This window comes from Trachypithecus francoisi, unplaced genomic scaffold (genome assembly GCF_009764315.1).
Source record: "Trachypithecus francoisi isolate TF-2019V2 unplaced genomic scaffold, Tfra_2.0 Lachesis_group8, whole genome shotgun sequence".
Taxonomy (NCBI): domain Eukaryota; kingdom Metazoa; phylum Chordata; class Mammalia; order Primates; family Cercopithecidae; genus Trachypithecus; species Trachypithecus francoisi.
The window spans coordinates 9559050-9581684 of NW_022681473.1; the positions used below are offsets into that span (position 1 = coordinate 9559050).

Below are 22635 nucleotides of genomic sequence, written 5' to 3' on the forward strand. Positions count from 1 at the left end.
TATGGCCAAATATGAGCCATTGATCATGTATGTGTTCATATGTGGCATGTGCGGGGGTGGGGAGGCTGTCTGTGTGTCCAAGGTGATATAGGAAGTCAGCTGTGAGCATGTATAGGTGCCCTACTCACTCCCCCCTTGGTGCCGCAGGTAAAGGCCCCGAGACGCTGTTTGCGGGGCACAAGCTCAATGACAATGAGTGGCACACAGTGAGGGTGGTCCGGCGTGGCAAGAGCCTGCAGCTATCTGTGGACAACGTGACTGTGGAGGGTAGGTGGTCTGGGCCCAGGGAGGTGGACACAGCTCCAGTGACCTATGCTTGGCCCTGTTGTACTTGGTGACCACTGCTTGGGCTGCCGTTCCTAGGACAGTGTTCTGGCGAGCTGCCTCTGCCATTTCTCCTTCGGGGTGAATGTTATGGGCATCTGGACCCCAGGAACGATTTCAACTCCCTGCAGGCAGCATTCCCCTGGCAGCCTGTTGGCTCTTGACTGGCGAGTCCTGCCACTCCTCTTGGAGCTGTGCTGACTGCTAGTGCCTAGCTGAGGACATCTCTGCTGATGTCACTCATGGGTGGCCCTCCTGTGGAGGGGGGGCTCCTGGGAACCCAAGCCCCAGCCCTGCCCCAAAGCTGTCCCCCTCATCTTGGTCTCCTGTCCTGAGCAGGACAGATGGCAGGAGCCCATACTCGGCTGGAGTTCCACAACATTGAGACGGGCATCATGACGGAGCGGCGGTTTATCTCCGTGGTGCCCTCCAACTTCATCGGGCACCTGAGTGGGCTGGTGTTCAACGGCCAGCCCTACATGGACCAGTGCAAGGATGGTGACATCACCTACTGTGAGCTCAATGCTCGCTTTGGCCTGCGTGCCATCGTGGCCGATCCCGTCACTTTCAAGAGTCGCAGCAGCTACCTGGCCCTTGCTACACTCCAAGCCTATGCTTCCATGCACCTCTTCTTCCAGTTCAAGACCACGGCCCCTGATGGGCTTCTCCTGTTCAACTCGGGCAACGGCAATGACTTCATTGTCATCGAGCTGGTCAAGGGGTGAGGGGCTGGGCATTGCACTGCTGTCAAGGAAGTGGCCCCCTCCCCCTGCTGAACCACATACAGCTCCCCCAGCTACTGGCTGAGGTGTCCAATCCCCCCAGATCACAAGTCAAGATTCAGGTCCCCAACCATAAGTCGAGAGGCTCCCTCTTCAGCCAAGATGGAGAAGCACACCCTCTTCCACTCTGCTGACTCCCCAGCTGCTTCCTTGCCAGAGTTCCCAGTTATATCTGTTCTCTGTCCACTGCCATCTTCTCTACAGGCAGAAGTCAGTCTTGCCCCTCTGTTGCCTTAGGGGACCCCACCCCAGAGCAGCCCAGTCCCTGCCTCCAGAGGACCCTGCTGGCCCACAAACCTCTCCCCTCTAGCTCCTCTTCTGAGCTTGTGTCACAAGAGCCAGCTCCTTGGTGGCCCTCCTTCCTTACATTCTCCCCATGACAGGACCTCACACCATAGCACTCTTGCCATTGGTTTTGGTCCCTCTCCTCTGGGGTCTCCCTCTCAATCCCTTCTTTCCATGGCACCTAGGACCCCTGCCAGCCATAGCTTCTCATCACCCCACCTTCCCAGCATCACCCCCACCCTGACCCCATGTCTCCTCCCTACTGTGGGGCAGGTACATCCACTACGTGTTTGACCTGGGGAATGGCCCGTCCTTGATGAAGGGGAACTCAGACAAACCAGTCAATGACAACCAGTGGCACAACGTGGTGGTGTCCAGGGACCCAGGCAACGTGCACACGCTCAAGATTGACTCCCGCACTGTCACGCAGCACTCCAATGGCGCCCGAAACCTCGATCTCAAAGGTGGGGCTGGGGCCTCTGGAAAAGGCCTGGCCCTAGCCCAGATAGCCCTCACCCCAGTGAGAGTACCCATTCCTGGGACGCTGCTTCCCTCGGTTCCCTGCCCCTAGTTTCTATCTCTTTTTCCCTGTCTCCACTATGTCCAGCCTGACATTTTCCTGTCCAAGTTCTGCTCGGCTCTCTTGCGAGTCTGCATCTCACCACTGAATGGTTGCAGGATGCATCTCACAGGGTGCTTGGTGGCCTCATTTCAGAGCTAGGAGTAGGTAGCCCAGGCCCTCCAAGGACCTCCTGGGCATCCAAGGTTGAGAAGCCTATGTTGGTTGAGGGCTGGAGTGAGAATAGGGAGCTTAGCATCCTCCTGGGTGAGGTAGATGATATGGGGCGGAGGACATAGCAGGAGCTAGAGTCCCCGAGTCACCTGTTTTGGGCATTGGCTGGGCTAGCTTAGGGATATTTTGGACCTAGGCTTCCCTGGTGTGCCCACGGTCACATCGGGGTGCCACATTCCCCAGGGCCTCTTCAGTGGTCATTGAAGCGGTCATTGACTGCCCCCAGAATGGGTGAACTGAGAGATCAGGGAAGAGGAGGGTGAGCTAAGGCCTGAGCATTGGAACAGGAAAGATGCAGCTTCTCCAGAGCCTACTGAGGGCAATGTGATCTACCTTCTTGCACATGCCCAAAGCAGTCCTCAGGCCCACAGGAACCCCTGGGCGTCAGCCTGACTCAAACTGTCAAAGCTTGGGGAGAGTCCTCAGAGACCATGGAATTAACTGCCCCACTCCCCCAAATCTGAGATCTGTCAGATCTCCCGACGTAGTGCTGTGAATTCCCCTTGCTCTCAGAAGGGGGCGATGTGTCACAGAGAATCCAAAGTGCCAGCAAACCCGGGGGTTATCTTGGCGGGTCTTGTGTTGTACTGAGCCTGTGGCCAGGGCAGCAGACTGACTAGTGTCTTGACTAAAGCTCGGCTGTGGGCTGGCCAGGGCTTCCAGGGATTCCAGGGGTTAGGCTCTATGGCAGGGGATCAGGTGTTTCGGAGAACTTCCCAGAGTCCCAAGGCCAAGCCCTAGTTGTTGGGGGAAGGGAGCTGGGCTTTGAACTCCGTAGGAGACAGCCCAAGAGTTGGGAAAGGCTTGAAGGAGTTCTGGGAATGGGAAACTTTGGGAGGGAGGGAATGGGGGTGGAGGGGATCAGGCTGCGCATCTATGAAAGGCCCTGATTACGGGCCGGAACTGGAATCAAATGTGTGGGAGAGAGCACAGAGCAGGTTCCTCCAGCTGTCCCCCAGCCCCCACTCTCCCAGGCATCTGGGCTTCTCTGGGAGGGGGGCAGGCAGATGGCAAAGTGGAGAAGGAAGAGGTGTCGGGGGGTGCGGGTTGTGCAGGTCTCTGGATCTCTGTTAGGGACCTGGAATCTGGGATGGAACGCAGAGAGCCCAAGAGGGCTGGGAGGACCTGACAGCCAGATGCCGTTGTCTTGGGAAGGGAATGGGAACCTGGATGCCTTGGTTGACCCCACTCCCTTTGCAGGGGAGTTGTACATTGGCGGTCTGAGCAAGAATATGTTCAGCAACCTGCCCAAGCTGGTGGCCTCCCGGGATGGCTTTCAGGGCTGCCTGGCCTCAGTGGACCTCAACGGACGCCTCCCAGACCTCATCGCTGACGCCCTGCACCGCATTGGGCAGGTGGAGAGGGGCTGTGATGGTGAGTGGAGGGTGGAGGAGTGAGGCGTGGCCCTACTGGCTACAGGACGGCCAGCTGCAGAGGCAGACCAGGGCAGGTAGCCTCTGCTCTGCAAAGGGGCCTTCCTTCTCAGGCCTTATGGGAGCTTGCCCCCACAGTTCTGGGGCAGGGATACAGGTGTGTGAAGAGTCACTTGCCCTCCCTGTTGTCTCACACCCTGGCCCCTTGTCACAGTCCAAGGCCAAGCGTCGCAGACCTGACCCGCCCGTCCCAATCCCTCTCATCAGTACTTGGCCCTTTCAGCCAGGCAGAGCTCAGAGTAGGACCTCTCTGCCTGACTCTGAAGCTTCCGCACCTCCTGGGGAGAGAGGGGGCTTGGCTGAGCCAGGGGTGTTCCTTTCTCCTGCCCCTTCCAGGCCCCAGCACCACCTGCACTGAAGAGTCCTGTGCCAACCAGGGCGTCTGCTTGCAGCAGTGGGATGGCTTCACCTGCGACTGCACCATGACTTCCTATGGAGGCCCTGTCTGCAATGATCGTGAGTGCCTGGGAGGGCTGGGGACAGTTTGGGGAGACCAGGGTCCATTCCCAGCTGTAGGGGCTGCCAGGGAGGAAAGAGGGCCTCTGAGCACTCAGGAGCTGTGCTGCTTGCTTCCTTCTCATCCCTTGTCTGCAGAGTCCCAGGGGCGCTGCGGCCTGCTGTCCCCTCATAGGGTCTTTCTCCTGGGACTGTGCAGGATTGCTGCTGCCTGAAGCTCTGGAGGGGCCCACTGATAGATGGCCTCTCCTCCTTGTTCTCAGCTGATGGGACCCTGCTCCCTTCACCCAGAACCAAAGGTGTTGGCCTCAGTGGGGTGAACTTGCTGCTGTCCTGTGTGGTTTTGGTGATGGCCTTACATATACTTGTATCTCACACAGACACCCTATTGCACAGGGAGGGGGGCTGTTAACAACCTGCACCCCCTTTGATGCCCTCAGGGCATGAAGTGGGAATCTGTTATTTCCTGCTGAGAGCAGGACCACACCCCAGAGGACAGGCTTTGGCGGCTCCCAGGAGGCTAGGCTGCTGGACAGCTGGTTTGCCTGGAATGGGCTCCTCTTTCTTCCCCAAGCATCCCAGCTGCAGTTTGTCCCCTTGAGCCACAAGGTCACTCCCTACTGTCTTCACTTGGTTCTTTTCCTCCCAGGCTGGACATTTGCTTGCCAACTTGCATTCTGTTTGAGGCCCCTCCCTGAGAGGGCAGGTTCAGCAGCAGCTCCCAGTCCCTAGCGGTTGGTGGCCAGCAGCTGGTTAGAGCCCTGCAGAGGGAGGGCAGCTGAGGCAGGAATGGCGGAGAGGCAACCTTCTACTCTGTGGGGTAGCTTTGGCGTTTCCCTTGGATGACTGGGCTGGGGTGGGTGGGCAGAGTGCAGCCTCCTCAGCATCGCTTGAATCATCTTCCCTGGGGTCCTGCTGAGAGACCAAGTAGAAAAGTCAGCTGCCTGGGAAGAAACACACACACACACACACACACACACACACACACACACACACTATGGAACGTCTCCATTTTACAGACATGGAATACGACTGGAGAGGGACGGTCGATTTCTGGAAGTAGTTCATAGCAGATTTGGGGTGAGACCCCAGTCAGTGCCTTTGCCTCCATACCACTGCTGGACCTTCGTCACCTGGGCATGAGTCCTGAGTTTCTTACGGGAGAAACCTACTGGGTCCAGGGGCTCTTGGGTGGTGTTAGTTTTTCTTTCCTCTTTGAAAAAATGTCTACCCTATCTCCCTCAGTGCTTTCCTTGTGTTCTTAGGCATGTCCAGCCCTTGGGTACCACCACATCCCCACTCTGTCCCCTAAGATTTTCCTCACCTGACCTGCTGCTCTCTGTGCCTTCCAAAGCCTCCAGACAATGGCCAGTTGAGGGTGTTCCAGCCCTGAATGCCAAGGCATAGAGACCTAGCTGTGGCTGGACCTCTTCCCCTCCAGCTAACTCAGCTTTGCACAGATCTGGAGATGATGGTAACTTCGTTGCTTAATAGTAACAGTCCCCACTAATAGTTTCATGTTTTGCAGCTTACAAAGCCCTTTTAATTTAATCTTCAGAGAAGGCAGTGGGCTTTGTGTTTAACTGATAAGGAAACCCAGGCCTCACTAAGAGGCAGTTACTCACCCCAAGTCATAGCGGGTCGATGGTAGAGCTCGGCTGGAACTTGGGTGTGCCTGTTTGTCACTTCCTGCTGCTCATTTAGTCCCCAGGGGAGTGGTGGTGGTACCCATGGTGGGCACTTCTTGCCTGGGGTGGAAGAAATCAGGATCACGAAGCGCTGCTGCCCGTCGCCACTGCTTCACTCCCACACAGTGGAGCCTTCTGAAAAAGGGGGCATAAGATGGATGGGAAGTGGAGGTTGTGCCACCTTTCAGCAGGGATGGGAAGAGCAACTTCTTTGGGTTCCAGGCTGGTGGGAGGGAGGGAGAGTTGGGGCTGGGGAGCAGGGCGCATCTTGGGAGGCGTCACCATCCCCAAGTACTGGCCTCTGTAAAGCTGTGGAGCTAAGACAAGGTGGGTGCAACCTGAGGGCCACACAGGGCTCAATGTGTTGCTGCTCTGAGCTCTGGCTCTGGGGTAATGCTGAGATCTCTGCCCCTGGAGGGCAGGGCAGGAATCTTGGGAGTGGGGGGAGTGGGGCCCAATCCTCTCTTCTCCCAGGGCTACTCCTCCTTCCTAGCTTGTCTCTGGTTTTTCATGCTCTTTCTATGGCACGTCTTCTTGGGGCCCTGTGATATATAAGGTCAAGCTGGAACCCAGCAGAGAGACTTGTTCAGTTAGCTCTGCCTTCACCCCTGGGAGGCCCTGGGGGCACAGGCAGGCCTTGGTCTCAAGAGAGGAAGGAGGGTGGAAATGGCAAGGGTGGAAGGAGCAGGTCCTGTCCTCCGAAGGGTGGGGCTGGGGGGTGGAGCTCTCTGGTGGGGAAGAGACTAGGGTGAGGAGAGGTCACACCTGCAGAACAACTTTTCCCCACTTACCACCTCAATTTCTCCATTTGTGACATGGGGGCTACTCCTGGGGGTGCAGGGAACTTTGTGTCCCTTTAAGGCTTATGAGTGTCTCCTCTGGGAAGACAGAAGAGAAAAGATATGATGGAGGAAAGTAGACAGTGAATGAAAAAGAGAATATGAAATAAGAAAGGGTGGCTAAAAGGAGACACTTCCCCGGGCTGAGATTTGGGACTGAGGTGTTCCCATCAGGCCTGCTTGCTCCTCTGTCTTTCAGAGCCTGACTCCTGCCTCTCTCGGCAGCCAGTTCCTTACCATCTCTGCCTCCCTGTCTCCGTTCATCTCTGCAGCCTCTATTGAGCTCTTGCACACCTCTGTCTCTCCCTTCTTTTTTACCCTCTATGTCTCCCCCTCCCTTCTCAACCTTGCCCTCCACCCCCATCTTTCTCCAGTTCCCACTCACTGGTATTGATTGGCCTCTAGGCGGTTTCCCTTCCTCTCCTCTCGACACCAGCTCCTCCCTCCCTCCCTGTGGGACCATGAATTTTCTGCCTGCTCAGAGCTGTGTCAGTCTATATTCCAGATCCAGGGGCCCAAGAACGGGATAGAGAGGTCAGGAGGACCAGGAGCAGGGGGCCCCAGCCCTGCTCCTGGCCTGCAGTCTCTCCTCCAGCACTGCACCACCGGAAGCCTCCTCTGGGTGCTTCTGAGGACCGCTTTCTTCACTTCTAAAGGCCTGGGGGCCAAATCTAGCCCTGGCATGTAGTAGGGGTGGAGGACCGGCAGCAGCACTGGGGAGATGTCCTGGGTCCTGACTGCATCCTGGAACTGAGGGTGGCACATGGGGCCCGTGGTGACAGTTTTTGCTCCCAAATGGAGTTCAGAATCAATAAACAGGAGCCAGCTCTCTCCAGCCCCTCCCCTTTCTCACTTCACCCACCCCTGCCTCCTGTCCTTTCCTTACCCAGCCCTCCTCCTCACTCTGCTGCACTGTTTCTTCAGCTCCCCCAGGTGCCCTCTCCACCTCTCTCCTTTCCTTTCTCCTCTACCCTCTGCCTTCCCACCCTCTCCGCTGTCCGAGCAGGTTGGTGCATACCGGGTGACTGGAAAGGAGTCTCTCTGTGCTTACCTCTGGGGCCACAGGTGCTTTCCAGAGCCGTCCAAAAGTTTAGGGGACAGATCCCAACTGGAGGGCATCCTGAAGGAGAAGTGGTTTCCTCAGCTTGACATACATGGCCCAGGAAGGGTTTTGTCCTAAGTGGGACACTCCGTGGGCAGGTGTCCTCTAGACCCCACCGTGGAGAGAGAGGTTGGAGCCGGGGGAGGGGCAGTGGGAATGGAGAGGAAGGATTGGAGGAGTCCAGGAGAGGCTTGTGCAGGGGGCTGGGGGAGCAGCCTTTTGGGGAGGTGGTGGGGAGGTGTGGCATGTCTTACTCCTGAGTACCTCGAAGGCTCTGGGTGCACTGTATGCTGTGGACTCTATTTTGGAGGGTGAGCTTGGAGGGCAGGGATGTTTGTGTGTATGTTGGCCATTCATGGCCTGTGATCAAAGGTGTGTGTGCACGCATGTATGCCCTGTGAGCATGTGTACATGCTCCCCTGAGAGTAAGTTGGTGTGCCCATGTTTGTGAGCACATGCATGCATGTATGTGTCTGAGTCTGTGTGCCTGCCCGCACACTGTGCCCGTATGGGCACGTGGATGTTTCCATACCCAAGCCGGTACACATCTCAGTGTGCATGTGCGTTCTGAGGGGTGCGTGCAGAGGTGGCCTCCGCGGCATCTCAGCAGGCTGTGCCAGAGAGCATTATTGGGGTTCATCCAGGTGGGGTGGGTGGGGAGGAAGAAAGTGGCCTCTCTTGCTAGCCTTAATCCCGTTCCATTATTCAGCAGGGTCCCTTCTCGAGGAGGGGGGTGCAGCAGGAGCGCGCCCGTCCAGGCGCGGGGGAGGGGCGGGCGCGCGCAGAGGAGAGGCGAGCCACTAGCGGGCTAGCCAGGTGCCGCGCTGCGGAGCTGCCCAGCGCCGCCCGCAGATCGGGAGCCGCTCTGGTCCCTCTGCCCTGCCCCCTCCTCCTCCCGCGCTTCCCCTCCCCTCTTCGCTTTCCTCCTTCCCTCCCTCCCTCTCTTTCTCCCTCTCTCCCTCCCTCCCTCTCCCTTCCAGCCCTCTCAGCCTCTGCAGCAACACTCCGCTGCCTCCATCTCTCCGCCGGAATCTCGCAGGCTCGCGCCTTTCCTCTGCTCAGCCCCGCTCCCCTCCTCTCCTCTCCCCTCCTCTCCTATCCCTTCATTCCCCCCTCACCCGGATTTGCTTCCCTTCCCCCTTCTCCCGCCCCCTTCCCCCGGCCGCTCCCTCCTTTCCCCCCCGGCCTCCGTCGGGCGACAGCGGCAGCAGCAGCGCGGCCGGCCCTAGTCGCCGTCGGTCTCCTGCTTTCGGGGGAACCAGGCCTCCGTCCCTTTTCCCTCCTCCAGCCCGCACCGCCCTCCTCCCCGGCTAGGTTTTTCCGCAGGATTTCCCTCGCTCTCCCCTCCTTGCTTGGCCCCCGCGCTCCCCTCCCTCTCCACTCGGCACCATGCCCCCTCCCCCGGGCGCTCCCCCGGGTTTCTGACGGCCCTCTGCGCCGCTCCGACCCCGCCGGGATGCAGAGAGACCCCTAGCTCCTCGCGATGGACCCAGGCATCCTGGACCTTGGTGTTGCCGCTCCGCGGACCCCCGATTTCCCGGCGGGATCCAGTTGATTTTATTGGCTCCGGACCGAGGCTTGGGCCCTGGTTTACCTCCGCTTCATCCCTACCCCGCTCCCGGAGCTCGGAGCCGGAGGGGGGCTTCGCGGGGCTGCGCAGCCCCGCGTCCCTGCCCCCGGCCATGGGGCTGTGAGGCGGTCGCCCCCGGGCCGAAATGCCCCCCGGGGGGAGCGGGCCGGGGGGGTGCCCGCGCCGCCCCCCCGCCCTGGCTGGGCCCCTGCCGCCGCCGCCACCGCCGCCGCCGCCACCTCTGCTGCCGCTGTTGCCGCTGCTGCTGCTGCTGCTGCTGCTGGGGGCGGCCGAGGGGGCCCGGGTCTCCTCCAGCCTCAGCACCACCCACCACGTCCACCACTTCCACAGCAAGCACGGCACCGTGCCCATCGCCATCAACCGCATGCCCTTCCTCACCCGCGGCGGCCACGGTAAGTGGCACTGTCGATGCCGGCCACCCGGTTGGCCCCGGGGGCGGGGGGGGGGCTTCCCGTGTGCGCAGCCGGGCCCCCGTGTGCCCCACCCCAGCTGTGCACGCCGAGTCCGGCCCCTCTGCTTTGCGTCCTGGAGCCCCTTCACCTCCAATCTCCAGCTCCCATCGTCTCAGCCCCACCCTTGCCTCCATCTCTCCTCTCCCCCATCACCCTCATCTCTGTCCTCAGCACTTTGCTACCTCCCCTCACCTAAACCTGCTTACCCCTAGGTCTGGTTCATTATCTCCTTCTACTTCCTTACCCTCCCCGCCCTGTCTGTCCTTTCATCCTCTCCGTGCAGCTCTGCCTTCCATTTCTCTTCCACATCACCTCCTCCATCTCGGCCCCTTATCATCTCTCCATCTGTCTTGCCTCCACCTCTGCCTCACCCTCACCCTTCCATTGCTGGTCTGTCATCTCTCCCCCTTCACCTCCCTCCCACCTCTGTCACATCTGTCATCTCTGCCTCTGACATGTCTCTTCCTCCTTGACCTCTTCATGTATATCTCTATTTTACCTCCATCCCTCCAACAACCTTCCCTTCTTTTCTCACGACTGGCCTTCCATTACCTCCCAACTCACTCCACTGTCCCACCATTCCCCCATCCTCATTCCCCTCATCTCCAGTGTCTCCCCTCCATGTCCCCTCATCTCTGCTCTGTCTCTACCTCTGACCCCCAGCATCTCACTTCTGTAGGCCCAGCACTTCCTGTTTCCAGGCTTCCCCTCCTGTGTCAGTTCTCTATCACTGTCCACTTACAATCACCTCCTATCTCTACCCCTCATAACCATCCATTGAAAAACTTCACCTTCCTTCTCAGACCCCATCACCTTCTCATTTCCATCCTGCCTTAGCCCCATCTCAGGCCACCCATTACTTCATATCTTAGACCCCTAAGATTCTCTCCATGCCATCTCTTCTCACCTCTGTACCTGTCACCTTCCATCTCTGTCCTCCATACTCTGTGCCCCCATCACTCCCAAGCTCTGTCCTCCCCATTACCTTCTACGTCCAGCCCTTTTTACATTTTATTTCAGCTCATTTCAGCCCATCACTTTCCACCTCAGTCCCTCCACATTCCATCTCAGAGCTTCTGTCACTTGCATCCCAGGGACCTCCTCACCTCCCATTTTAGTCTACTCATCAATTCCCATCTCTGCACCTTGTCATTACCTTTCAGAGGGTAGCCCCATTACCTCCATCTCTGTACCTCTCTCACCTCCCATTTCTGTGCCTCCATCCCATCCCGTCTCATCCCTTCCCTGTGCTCTCAACACCTCACATATCTGTCCTCCTATCCATGTCCTCTCCTCTCTGTGCCCCTCTCTCCTCACCTTCCATGTCCATCGCCTCCCATCGGGGTTCTCTGGCACCTCCATGCTCCCATTCCCTCTCATCACTGTGCCTTCATCAGTTCTCTCTCTGTACCCAGGTGGCCTCCCATTTCTGCACTTCTCTCCCTTCCTATCCTTGTACCCTCATCACTTCCTGTTTCTGTCTCTCCATCCCCTCTCATTCTTTACTCCATTTTTGTTCCTCCATCATCTTCCATTCCTGTATTTTTCGCCCTTCCCATCTGTGACCCTGGTTGCCTTCCCATTCTTGCTCCATGCCAGTCCATCTTTGCTTCCCAATCGTGCCACCGTATCACCTCCAATCTTTCTGCTCATTTGCTGGTCTTCTTCCTTTTCTCCTACTTTATCTCCCTTTTCATGCTTCCGTTTTCTCTTCATTTCAATTTCTCTGGAGCACTTCCTTCAAACTCTTTCCTCCATTCTTTTATTCTCTCATCCCCAACACAGTTTGCCTCATCTTATCTCTGTCCCACCTGGCTCCTCTCAGGCAACACTCTTCAGTTTCCTTCTCTTCTTCCATGACCCCACCCAACCCCTTGCTCCTGGACCTTAACTCCCTTGCCCTCCCCAGGAACTCTCTGGCTCTTTGTTACCTTCCTCACTCTTTCATTGTCTCCTTCTGGCTCCCTCAAGGCCCAGTGTTGCCCCCAAAGGTACCCAGATAGGCCATGAGTCTCTGGGCAGTGAGACTGTCTCTGGGCAGTGAGACAAAGTATGAAGGAGTGAGACAGGTAAAGGAAATCAGGGATACTGGGGGATTTTGCAGGATGAAGAGAGTGTGAAAGAGGAAGGTGTAGGAGAGAGGAACTGGCTGAGGGACCTGAGCAGGTAGAAAGGAGGGCCTGGGAGCCAGAGTGCCCAAGAAAGATTCTGTGAAGGAGCAAAAGCTGGACAGAGGGAATGAAAGTGGCCAGAAGAGTATGGGGGACAGGGTATGGAATGTTGGCCTTGGGATCGCCTCGGAGACAGCCACCCCTTTGCTGCGCAAAGGAGAAAGAAGACCAGTGCCTAGTGGAAACAGGAGGAGTCATCTGGAGGGTGCTCCAGGATGGTGATAGAAGGGGGTGGGAGGTGTGGGGGAGGAACCTGTGAAGGGTGGGGCAGCTGAGAGGAAGGACGAGGACCCAAGGAAAGGAGGAGAAGGGATGAGGCCACCTGTCCTGGCTGGACCCCACCTTTGCTTCCATTAACCATTAACCATGGTGGGAGAGGTGAAGAGACAGGCTCTTTTTGGGACCCTACACTTGGCTAGAGGACCAGGCCAGCTCAAGAGGCCTTTCCAGGCCAGGCTTCCTCTCTGCCCAGTGTCTCCCTAGCATCCCCAGTGGGAGGCAGCTTCTCTCCTTTCTGCACCAGCTTCTCCACTTGCCTTCTTTTGGGGTCTCACTGTGTTTCTACCTGTCCTCTCCTCTCTTCTCTTCACACCATCCCCCATTTACCCTGCCATCCCCCCCAACCCCTCCTGTTACATAATGTCCTTATTTGCCAGACAACCCATTGCCACTCCTGTACCTGATATCTGTCTGGGGCATGGGAGGGCTGGCACACCTGGGTCCTAAAATTGAGCTGAGCCCAGGGGCGACAGTCTCCTGGTCCTGGATCCCCAATTCTGGTTTCAGAGTCCTTGAGGTTCCTCCCACCTCACCATGTTCATTTCTGGTACTCTTGGGCCAGGAATGGAATGGTCAATCCCTGCTAAGTTCTGAGTCAGTAGCTTCCATGGGTTCCAGGTTTATCACCCCAGCTTATAAAGGGGGCTAGCATTTGTTTTGATTCTGAACAGGGTGTGTTAACTCGGATTTCTGACTGGATGGTTTATGGCCAAGCAGGGGGTTAACAATTGAAAGGCTGTGTTCTGGGATCCTAGATCAAGAGACAGCTGAGCGCAGGGATCTGGACCAGTAGAGATCTGCCCGTCTGGGATGTAAAGGTTCATGTACAAAGTGCTGGGGTGGGCTGTGAGCACTAGGGCCATGGCTTTTCTGGGTTGTGCAGGATGTTTTATACTCTCACAAGTCTAGATCTTCCAGAAGGTTTTCTTTCATGGCTTCGGATGCTGCAGGGACACAGGCAGGCAGAGGTTCTGCACATGTAGTTTTAACCACAGGGGCATCACTGCAGGGGTGGTTTTCTACGTGGATGATTATGTTGTTTGGGTCTGGGTTAGCTAACCATTATTAATGGTTGGTTGGTTTTTTTCTAGAATGCAGGTGTGTGTGGGACTGCATGGAAGATTCTTGAACATTTAGAGTATTTCACTGGATCAGTGAATTTCTGGGTCTAGGAGGTATTGAGACTATATTGGGAGTGGGCAGAAGGTGCCAACCCTGGGCCTGTGGCATCTTGTGTTTGGCCAGAGGCTTTCTTGCCTTAGGCTTCAGGTGTGTAGTTCTCTCTGAAATGTTATGCACAATTCAGCTCACTGGTGGTTTCCCAGGAAGGTCAAAAACAATTGGTCTACACCACCATTGGGCAACATTTTTGGGCCTTGACTTAGGCCCCTCTTGCCTTTCAAACCCTTTCTGGAGCCTGTCAGAGGTTCTAGATGTGGTGCCCTATTTTGGGCTCCATGTCTCCTAGAAGGCAGCTGTGCCTTCCCTGGGGGAGTCCGTGGGCAGGGCCGAGGACAGCTTGCCGGGGTGAGAGGCTGGAGGCGCCTCCGGAGCGCGGCTGGGGAGGGGCCTGGCGGAAGCCCCGCCTCCCAGCCCAACGGTCTCCGAACCCCAGCCTTCTGCGCTCCGGAGGCAGCCGCGGTGCTGGGGAGAGAAATGTCTCCCCAGGGTAATTACTGCCGCCCCAGTCCGATAAACCATTCATCCTTCACCTCTTCTGCCCAAGAAGAGTCTCTCCGCCCCGTCCCCCACCCAGTGTAATAAACGCCCTTAGGCTTTAAGAGGCCCGCCCAGCGTAATAAACTGGCTGCAGTGTGAGAACAGCTGGGTGATAAATCCCAGGGGAGGTCTGGGCTTGGCCAGCCTGTGCGGCCCGGGCCTCGGGAGTGGGGACGCGTGCGCCCTGTCCCACGCCTGGCCAGCCCCTGTCCTGGGTCTGTGTGCCTTCACCGCCATGTTTCCTGGCTGCTTCGCCTCCTGTCGGGGGTCTGCCTCTCCACGCTGGGTCTTTGTGTGCAGCTGGGTGTGTCGCCGCCTGTGTGTGGGTGTGGGGCCTGGGGGCTTGGGCGCTGGACACCGCCTCTGATCCCTCCTGCCTCACTGCCCAGTGAGGCATTTGGCCGGCTTTTTCCTCCCGCCCTCTCTGGGCACAGACAGGGCTCTGTCCATGGTGATGTGCTTGCTGTCTGGGATCTGGGGTGGGAAGTGAAGAGAAAGGGCCTCTTTTCTCCTAGACCTGGGGGATTTGGAGGCAGCCTGCAGGTAGACTGGGTTTCTTTCCCCGGTCTGAGGGACCAAGAAACCCAATAAAGCCTTCTCTGAATGGGAGGCCCTGGAGCCCAGGGGTGAAGAGGCTGCAGCCTCTGATCAGGGAGGTGAGGGTAGGAATGTGTGTGGAGGAAGGTCAGCATCTCGGCTCCCCTGGCCCACCCCACCCCCCAAATTCAGAGGTGCAGCTTGTGTGGAGGGGGGAGGAGGACCCTGGGTATTACAGTTGTCATGGAAACAGCCGATTTTCCGGAGTACTGCAGTGCTGGGAGTGGAAAGACTGTTACCGGCTGAGGCCTACTGGGCTCCCCACCTCCAGGCCCTGCCCTTCCAGGCAGGTGACCACATGGTGTGGGGGTGGGGCTCACTGCATACCCCACTGTCAGCCAACTCTCCACCCTTGACTTGGGGGCCCATCCTGAGGGTTCAGTGCTCACCACTGTGCCTCCAGGGCCCTCAGGTAGAAAGGACACCTGGGTCTGGAGAGGGCAAAGCCAAGCCCCCTCTGTCTGCTGGGGGTGCTTTCCTGGCCACAGGCAGAGGTGAGATGGCAGTTCTTTCCTTCCTGCCCTTCCTCCCGGGGTCACCTCTCACTCTGGGGAGATGGAAGATGTTGATGGTGGGTGCTCTGAGGAACAGCAAGGGGACCCATGGCTCCTGCTTCCCCCAACCTCAACCCCCTGCTGGCCTCACTCCCTTTTGGGAACCAGGCAACAATCTTCCCTTCTCTCCTCAGCCCCTCCCTGGGCCTGCAGATGGTGGCTCCCCACAGGAAACTCAGGCAGCCCTCCCCTTTGGGGTCCTAGGAGCTCCCTGGGATGGAGGCTCCTCACACCTGATTGCCCCAACTACAAGGGGGTTCAAGTCCCTGAGGAGAGAGACCCCGTGGTACCTGAGGGAACCCGGCCTAATGTTACCAACTGGGCCACCACCTTGGCTGCTGGCAAGGCCTGCTCCTTAGAAGTGCTTCAGGCCCTCCTGCCCCGGCAGGCTACTAGTTCCTGACTCCAGAGTTCTCCCACCCCCAGACGGACATTTTTCTCCCCCTCTAGGCTTTTACCCTTAGGCCTCATCTGTCTGTCTCCTTCTCTAAGTCCTCCCTTGAACCCCTCTCGCCACAAGAAGTGCTTTGTGAGGAGGAGTCGTTAGTGGCTAATTATTATTATTTTTTTTTTTTTGAGACGGAGTCTTGCTCTGTCGCCCAGGCTGGAGTGCAGTGGCCGGATCTCAGCTCACTGCAAGCTCCGTCTCCCGGGTTCACGCTATTCTCCTGCCTCAGCCTCCGGAGTAGCTGGGACTACAGGCGCCCGCCACCTCGCCCGGCTAGTTTTTTTGTATTTTTTTTAGTAGAGACGGGGTTTCACCGTGTTAGCCAGGATGGTCTCGATCTCCTGACCTCGTGATCCGCCCGTCTCGGCCTCCCAAAGTGCTGGGATTACAGGCTTGAGCCACCGCGCCCGGCCAGTGGCTAATTATTTAATTAAGCATTTTATGAATCTCATCTGCTCCATTTATATTCTAAAGAATGCAAGATTGTTCTCTTCCCTTCCCTTCTCTGCAGGCTGTGGAGTACTAGTCCTTCAGGCCTCCCAGACAAGGCTCCTTTCCGGGAAACTGGGTGACCAGCCCCCCACCCCCACCCCCAGAGAGCTCAGTCAGCCGCAGGAGGGAACATGGCGACTAATGGGGTTTATTTTGGGGCTGAGATCGTTAGGGACCTCACACCCGCCCCCAGCAGCCGGCTGGCGAAGAAGAGAAGGAGAAGGGGAGAGAGGGTGGGGTGGGGGAGGGCTGGGAGAGGGAGCCTTCATCTCCGGCTCCCACTCTCCCGTTTCTCTCACCTACACCCCTCTCTGTCCTTCTCTGTCCATCTGTCTCTCTGCCTCCTTCCTTCTCTGGCTGTCAATCTCCCCTCTCCCCTCCCCCCCACCCCCCACCCCATGGCTGTCTCTTCCTTTCTGGGCAGGGCTCCAGGACCTTCCTACTTTGGGACCCAGGCAGCCCCCTGGGTGAGAGCGGAAGCAGGGAGTCCTGGGCAAGCCAGGAGAAGGGTGGGGAGAGGGAGATGTTGGAGGGCGCCAGCTCTGACTGTGAGTCAGGGCTGCACACAGCTCTGCTCATCTTCCTGCCATCACCTGGGGTTCCTTGGTGCCTGCTCAACTCTGGCCCCAAAGAAGCACACACCTTGGATCTGTCACCTCTGCCAGGCCTGGGAGAAGTGGAGCTAGTCAGGACCGGGCCCCCTGGGTCTTTCCTGCCCACAGCACTCTCGTCTTCTCAGTCTCTTTGCAGCTTCTCTCTGGGCTCTCTCTCTGTGTCACTCTATTACCTCTCCGTTTTGCTGTAATTAAAGCTAGACTTCTTGATGAGGCAGCTACATCTGTCTGTGCGCGTGCACAGGCTCTCACCCAGGCACCCGCCTGCCAACTGCTCCCTGGGGTGGCACGGCTGGTGGCTGCTGTGGGTATCACAGCTGAAGTCCCACAGCTAGACCTGGGGTTCCATCCCTCTCTGGTCACAACCCTGAGGACCTGCTGACCTCGTCCTCCTGATGTCATTTCTTCTTGTCTCCCTTTCCTTCTCTCTGCAGCCGGGACCACATACATCTTTGGGAAGGGGGGAGCACTCATCACCTATACGTGGCCCCCCAATGACAGGCCCAGCACGAGGATGGATCGCCTGGCTGTGGGCTTCAGCACCCACCAGCGGAGCGCTGTGCTGGTGCGGGTGGACAGCGCCTCCGGCCTTGGAGACTACCTGCAGCTGCACATCGTAAGGACCCTGGGCCCCAGCCCTTCAACCCCAAGCTTCCTGCTCCCAAATCAGTTCAGCCCTTCATTGCCACGGGATCAGCACCTCAAGTCTTCCCTCATGGGGAATCCTCAGAACTTCTGTTCCTTCATCGCTGGAGCTTCCTGCTAAGAAGTTCTGCTTCTGAGACACTTCCCTCTCTCAGTTATTCACCAAGACTCCCAGATCCACCCTCCCATCTGATTCACATTTCTCCAGCTCCCCACTCCCCGAGACCACCTGTGTTTTCTGACCTTCCTAAAAGTAGTCAGGGGCCTCTTTGGGCCTTCCAGGCCATTCTCCTGCAGCCTTCAGAGGTGTCCCACATTTGTGACTTCCCCCAGGCTGCTGCCTGCTCACTCCTAGACCAGCTAGGCCAGCCCACTGTGTCCAGCACCTGTTCTTGCCCCTCCTTCATACCTACCTGCCCCAGGGCAGCCCACCCTTGCAGCTTCATTTTGCCTCTGGATTCTGCCCCTTTGCCCTCCCAGCAGCCTCCTTACCCTGTCTCCCTTACTGCCTCTCTAGCCAGGTTCACTCCTCACTAACCCCTTGGCCCAGCCCCACATCCCCACCCTGACCTCGGCTCACCTTGCTCTGCCTTTCTCTGCTCAGCTCCACCTGTGGCCCTAGCCCCTCCCTGTGTCTGCTCCCCACGTTGACCTTGGTTCATTCCCAGGGTCTCCCTTTGAGCCTCCTACCATATATGCAGCTCCTTGACTCACCGTTTTGAGTCCTGCCGAACTCTAGTCTGCAAGTGGCCCCTTTTCTTTCCCGGCCCTTTTCCCCATCTCTGGCTTTGCCCTACACCCTTCCCTACGACCTCTGGTATTGCTCCATTTCATTTCTGGTCTCAGCCTCTCCCCTGACCCCTCCTCACAGTCCTCAATCCCGAGCCTCTGCCCTCAGTCTTCATCTGTACATTTCTGACCCCTAACAGCCACCTTGTTTCCCTGCCTGGATTTCACATGCTCACCCTGGCCCGGACCCCTGTGCTGTGGGGATCAGGCAGGCTGGCCAGGCTCTGTGGGCTGGAAAGCTCTGGGTGAGGGGCCCCTGGCTTTCAGGAGGGCATAGTTAGTTGGAAGGGGAGAGAAGAAGCCAGGGGAGAGGCTTGTTTGGGCTTTGATTTCTCCACATCTGCTTGGGAATGCAGCCACTGGCCTTCATTACACAATAGCTTTTAAGCATCCCAGGTCTGCACCCCACCCCACACCATCCCAACACCAGGGCGTGAAGGAAGGAGCATGAGGGGAGACTTCCTGTAGGCAGAGCAGAGCTGGGGTGGAAGTGGCAGTGGATGAGGAAGGGGTGCAGAAGGAGGACTAGCAAGCAGGACAGCAGTCAGGCCCAAGAAGAGGCCTGGAAGTTCTGTACCTGTGTCAGCAGAACAGGCAGTTATCTAGAACGGTGAGAGGCACCCGGCAAGCGAGAGACAGTGTGGCTGTAGATGACAGTGTGGGACTGGATGCACCGTGATGTGTGTCAGGAGTGACGGCTGTGACAGTGGGGGATGAAGACAGAGACTGGGTCTCGTGATTTCTGATGGAGTGTATCTATAGATGCGTATTTCCCCATGGAGTGGTGTTTGCAGTTGTTTCAGTAGCCTTTCTGGGTGGTGGGATGTGACTGGGTTTCCCTGTGTCCTCTGTGAGTGAGGGCTTCTCCTTCTCTCTCTTCTCCCTCATGCGAAGCTCTGCATGGCTTGCCACTTCCTTGCTGTCTTTGTGCAAGTCACCACAGCTGTCTGAGCCTCAGTTCGCCCATTTATGGAGTGGCATAGGAAGAGGACAGAGGGATGTTGGGAGGTTGAAGGAGATCACGTATGTGAAGCACGTAGGGAGCATACTGTGTTAGCTAGTATCCTGACCATCTCTGATCAGCTACCTGGGCAGGACTGTGTACTTCTGTGCCTGTTAGGTTAGGGCACAGGGCTCCCTACTGAGGAGAAAAGGTAGGGGGATCAGAGTGTGAGGAGAAGGGATTTCCTCCTTTTCCCTCCCAACAGTTGTGCACAGGCCTTACTGGTGCAAGGCTATGGAGGAACAAGTACTGGTGCCGGGTACTACAGAGGGCAGGGAAGATGGGAGTCTGCCCGAGGGTGGAGAGGCCTGGCAAGGGTGAGGGTCCATGACAGGAGCCAGCCATGAGGTGCGAGTTGGGCACCAGATGGGCTGAGGGCCCCTGGGGGCAGCCCCCAAACCCCTTCCTTCCCTGGTGACACATCAGCTCCCACTACAGCGTCAGTAGCAGCTCTCAGAGAGTGGGGAGGCGGCAGCAAAATAAGAGAAAAGCAATTTGACGTTTCTAATAAAGCGTCGCTCCACTTTGCCAAATTAATTTTGACTCCCATAATTATTTGCTGTAGGAGCGGCTGCGTTCTCCCCACCGCCGCCTAATGAGGTAATTGGGGAATTAGGAATTAATGACTTTAACAGAAGTGACAACTGACTTCACACTGGGAGAGGCTCTGGGGAGCTGCCTCTCCCCCGGAGTGCAGGGCCCTGAGCTTGACTGCCTCCTAGGAAACCCAGGTGTCCTGCCTCCCAGCTCCCTGGCCGGCTCTCTGCCAGCCTGGCTCCCAGACCGCATGTGCTCCTTGACCACCATCACTGCCTGGGCTGAGCCTGTGGGGAGAAATCCTCAGAGGAATCCAGGGAGCTGATACTATTCTGGGTGATATTATTACTAACAATAGTACCGAGGAGGATCGACTGTTCCCTTCCCGTGTGTGGGGAGCAGATGATCAGCCCGTCTCCCTGGGGATGTTGTCAGTCTGTGGGTGGTGGATGGGTGGGGCTTGCTAATACTCTTTTTAGGCAAGCCGAGCCTCAGTTTCCCTGCTTTACTGCATCTGAGGAGAGAGGCTGCATGCATGTATGACTGTGTGCATGCATGTATGTGTTAACGTGCATGCATGCATATATGTATGTGGTTTTCCCAGGTTCTGAGAAGGAGACAACTGGACCCCACAGGTGGGAAGGGATAGGACATGGGTCTTCTGAGCCACAGCTGCAAACCTTGTCCCCCAACTTTCTCTGCCAAACCCTAACCCTTACCCCATCTGTGAGCCACCCCTGCCAACACCCCAGTGCCACCAAGCCTCTCGGCTCTGCTAGATGCAGGAAGGAGGTGGCAGCTGAATGTTCCACATGTCCAGGTCTGGGGCAGTCTTTCAAGAAGATCCCAAGAGTGTAGTGTGTTTCTATGATGATGGACTGGGTGCCTGAGAGTGTGTGAGCCAGGGGGTCTGAGTGAACCTGTGTGAGTGTCTGTTCCCTGTGGGAGGAGAGCTGAGACCGCATTCAGGAGTGCTGCTGGGAGGTGCAGGGAAATGAGACAGGGGCTCAGGCTTAGTGCCCGGTGGGCCTTCATTGGCTTGGTTAGGTGCCTTTGCTTTTGAAGGTAGGTTGGCCTCAGCAGCCTCTTGGATCATCCCACACCCCCACCTCTTTGAGTCAGGATCTTCTTAGGCTGGTGGGCAAAAAGAGAGAACACTGGCTTTGAAGTCAGACTAGCTGGGGTTCAAATCTGGGCTTCCTTCTCATGAGCTGCAAGATTTTGAGATGTTATTTAACTATGTTGAGCCTCAGTCTCTTTCTTGATGAAATGGGGAGCTATGAGCTTCTTCAGCGGGTTGGTGTGGGGAAGAGAGCATGCATGTACAGTACCCACACAGGGCCTGGCATGATTTAGGTTTCAGTGAAGCCCTCCCTCTCACTCTAGCACCACAGGCAGAACTCTTCCTGGGCTGATCCTGGGTTGCCTTTGCAGGGTGTACCATGGGCCTGGGTCCCAGAGATTGCTTAGGCTCTTTCTCCCCTTCTCCAGGCCTCTGTCCCTGTCTGTACTCTGCCTGTCCTTCCCCAGCCCCTAGCTCCAGTCCCTACCCCGACACCCCCACGATCCCCTTTCTTGGTCAGTCTAGCATAGTTTATCGGTTAACTCTTCTGGTGTCCATCCCACCATACACACAGTCCACACCCCCAACCTCTACCCCCATGGCTGCAGAGGGGCCACCCCATACTTAGAGCCTGACCTACTTTGGGCCTGAGAGGCTGCCAGGAGAGGCATGCTAATGCCCTGGTGTGGGTGGGAGCACCCTGGGGGCCTGCCTGGTGCAGAGCATACTGGGGAGGAGAGGCTGGAGGCTGGGGACTGGGGAGGGGCTGGGGATCAGACCTTCCTTTGGCAGAGGCCAGCTTCCGTGGACTTATCTGCTGATCTTGCCTTAGGGAGGCCTCTGCCCTCTATACCCCCAGCTGGTCTCCAGCTTGGCCCAATCACCCCTGTCTGGGCCCAGTGGTCCTTGCACAGAGTAGGTGCTCTATGAATATTTGTGAATATCCAGGACAAACCAAAAGGCAAGAGACAGGAGTGGTTAGTCTAAGGCGCTTCAGGCCCAGGATCTGCACCCCACAGTGTCTGCCCCCACCTCCAGCCTCAGGTTACTCTCTTGCATGTGGGGAAGGGTAGCAAGCCTGCCCACCTCCTCCAGTGGTTGAGACGTGGGAAACGTGACTTGTAAAGCTGTACAGTGCTGCGGAGCTGGGCTAGTGGTGGCCACAGGAGTAGCCACTGCAAGGGATGAATGGTTGCTCCCTCTGGTGGCTGACCTCCACCTCCCTGTCCCCAGGACCAGGGCACCGTGGGGGTGATCTTTAACGTGGGCACGGACGACATTACCATCGACGAGCCCAACGCCATCGTAAGCGACGGCAAATACCACGTAGTGCGCTTCACTCGAAGCGGCGGAAACGCCACCCTGCAGGTGGACAGCTGGCCGGTCAACGAGCGGTACCCGGCAGGTAGGCGGCGCGGGCCCGCGGAGGAGGCGCGGTGGCGGGGCGGGGCGGGTGGCGGCCTTTGATAGGAGTGCGGCCGCACTGGGGCGGGGCCAAGCGGCCCTGGGGCGGTGCGGGGCTACTGGAGAGATGAAGCTTGCGAGGCGGGACTAAGGCAGGGGCGTGGCTAGGAAAAGTCGGGATTTGTGGGGGCGGGGCGAGACCTTGGTGGTGCGAAGGCGCCCCCTATAGGGGAGGGTGCAGGGCTAAGCTGGGAAGGCTGCAAGGCTAGGGTCCTGTTTGGGGGTGGGGGGAGAAGAGGAGGGAGGGTAGAGGTGAGGAGAATCTGATGCGATTGAGGAAAGGCTGAGTTCAGAAATGAGGGCGACAGATGCGGAAACAGGAGAGAAAATCCAGAAGTAACATAAAATGTGCCTTGGCAAGGAGACAGGGCTGTTACCAAGGGCAGAGCCAAGGAAAGAACCAAGGTCCTTATAAAGAGCAAGTCAGAGATCCACTTAGGAGATCTAGCAAAGGAAGAGAAGTAGCCACGGAGACTCAGAGTGAAGGACCCCCAGTGTCCAAGGCAGTGAGGGAC

General features: G+C 57.5%; 1 protein-coding gene and 1 long non-coding RNA gene across 21 annotated transcripts in view; one reads left to right on the forward strand and one right to left on the reverse strand.

Annotated features, from left to right (window-relative positions):
* Nucleotides 1-22635, forward strand: part of NRXN2 (neurexin 2) — a 118285-nt gene that overhangs the window by 72076 nt on the left and 23574 nt on the right. For 8 of the 19 annotated variants that reach the window (XM_033207309.1, XM_033207297.1, XM_033207305.1 and 5 more), the window contains 7 exons: nt 139-267; nt 664-1045; nt 1665-1855; nt 3385-3558; nt 3954-4073; nt 17054-17235; nt 21890-22061. In XM_033207309.1, coding sequence (XP_033063200.1) covers nt 139-267; nt 664-1045; nt 1665-1855; nt 3385-3558; nt 3954-4073; nt 17054-17235; nt 21890-22061 — 1350 coding nt within the window. Of the gene's footprint in view, nt 1-138; nt 268-663; nt 1046-1664; nt 1856-3384; nt 3559-3953; nt 4074-7557; nt 9686-17053; nt 17236-21889; nt 22062-22635 lie in introns of those variants that run through there. The other 11 variants (XM_033207312.1, XM_033207310.1, XM_033207311.1 and 8 more) reach the window with 5 other exon arrangements.
* On the reverse strand, nt 4505-7734 carry LOC117081428. 2 transcript variants are annotated; one of them, XR_004436160.1, is made up of 4 exons: nt 7652-7734; nt 6553-6639; nt 5699-5896; nt 4505-4985 (listed from the first exon to the last, which is right to left on the reverse strand). It is a non-coding gene; the product is annotated as an uncharacterized LOC117081428 (long non-coding RNA). The 2 variants fall into 2 exon arrangements; XR_004436161.1 differs by having other exon boundaries at nt 4505-4988.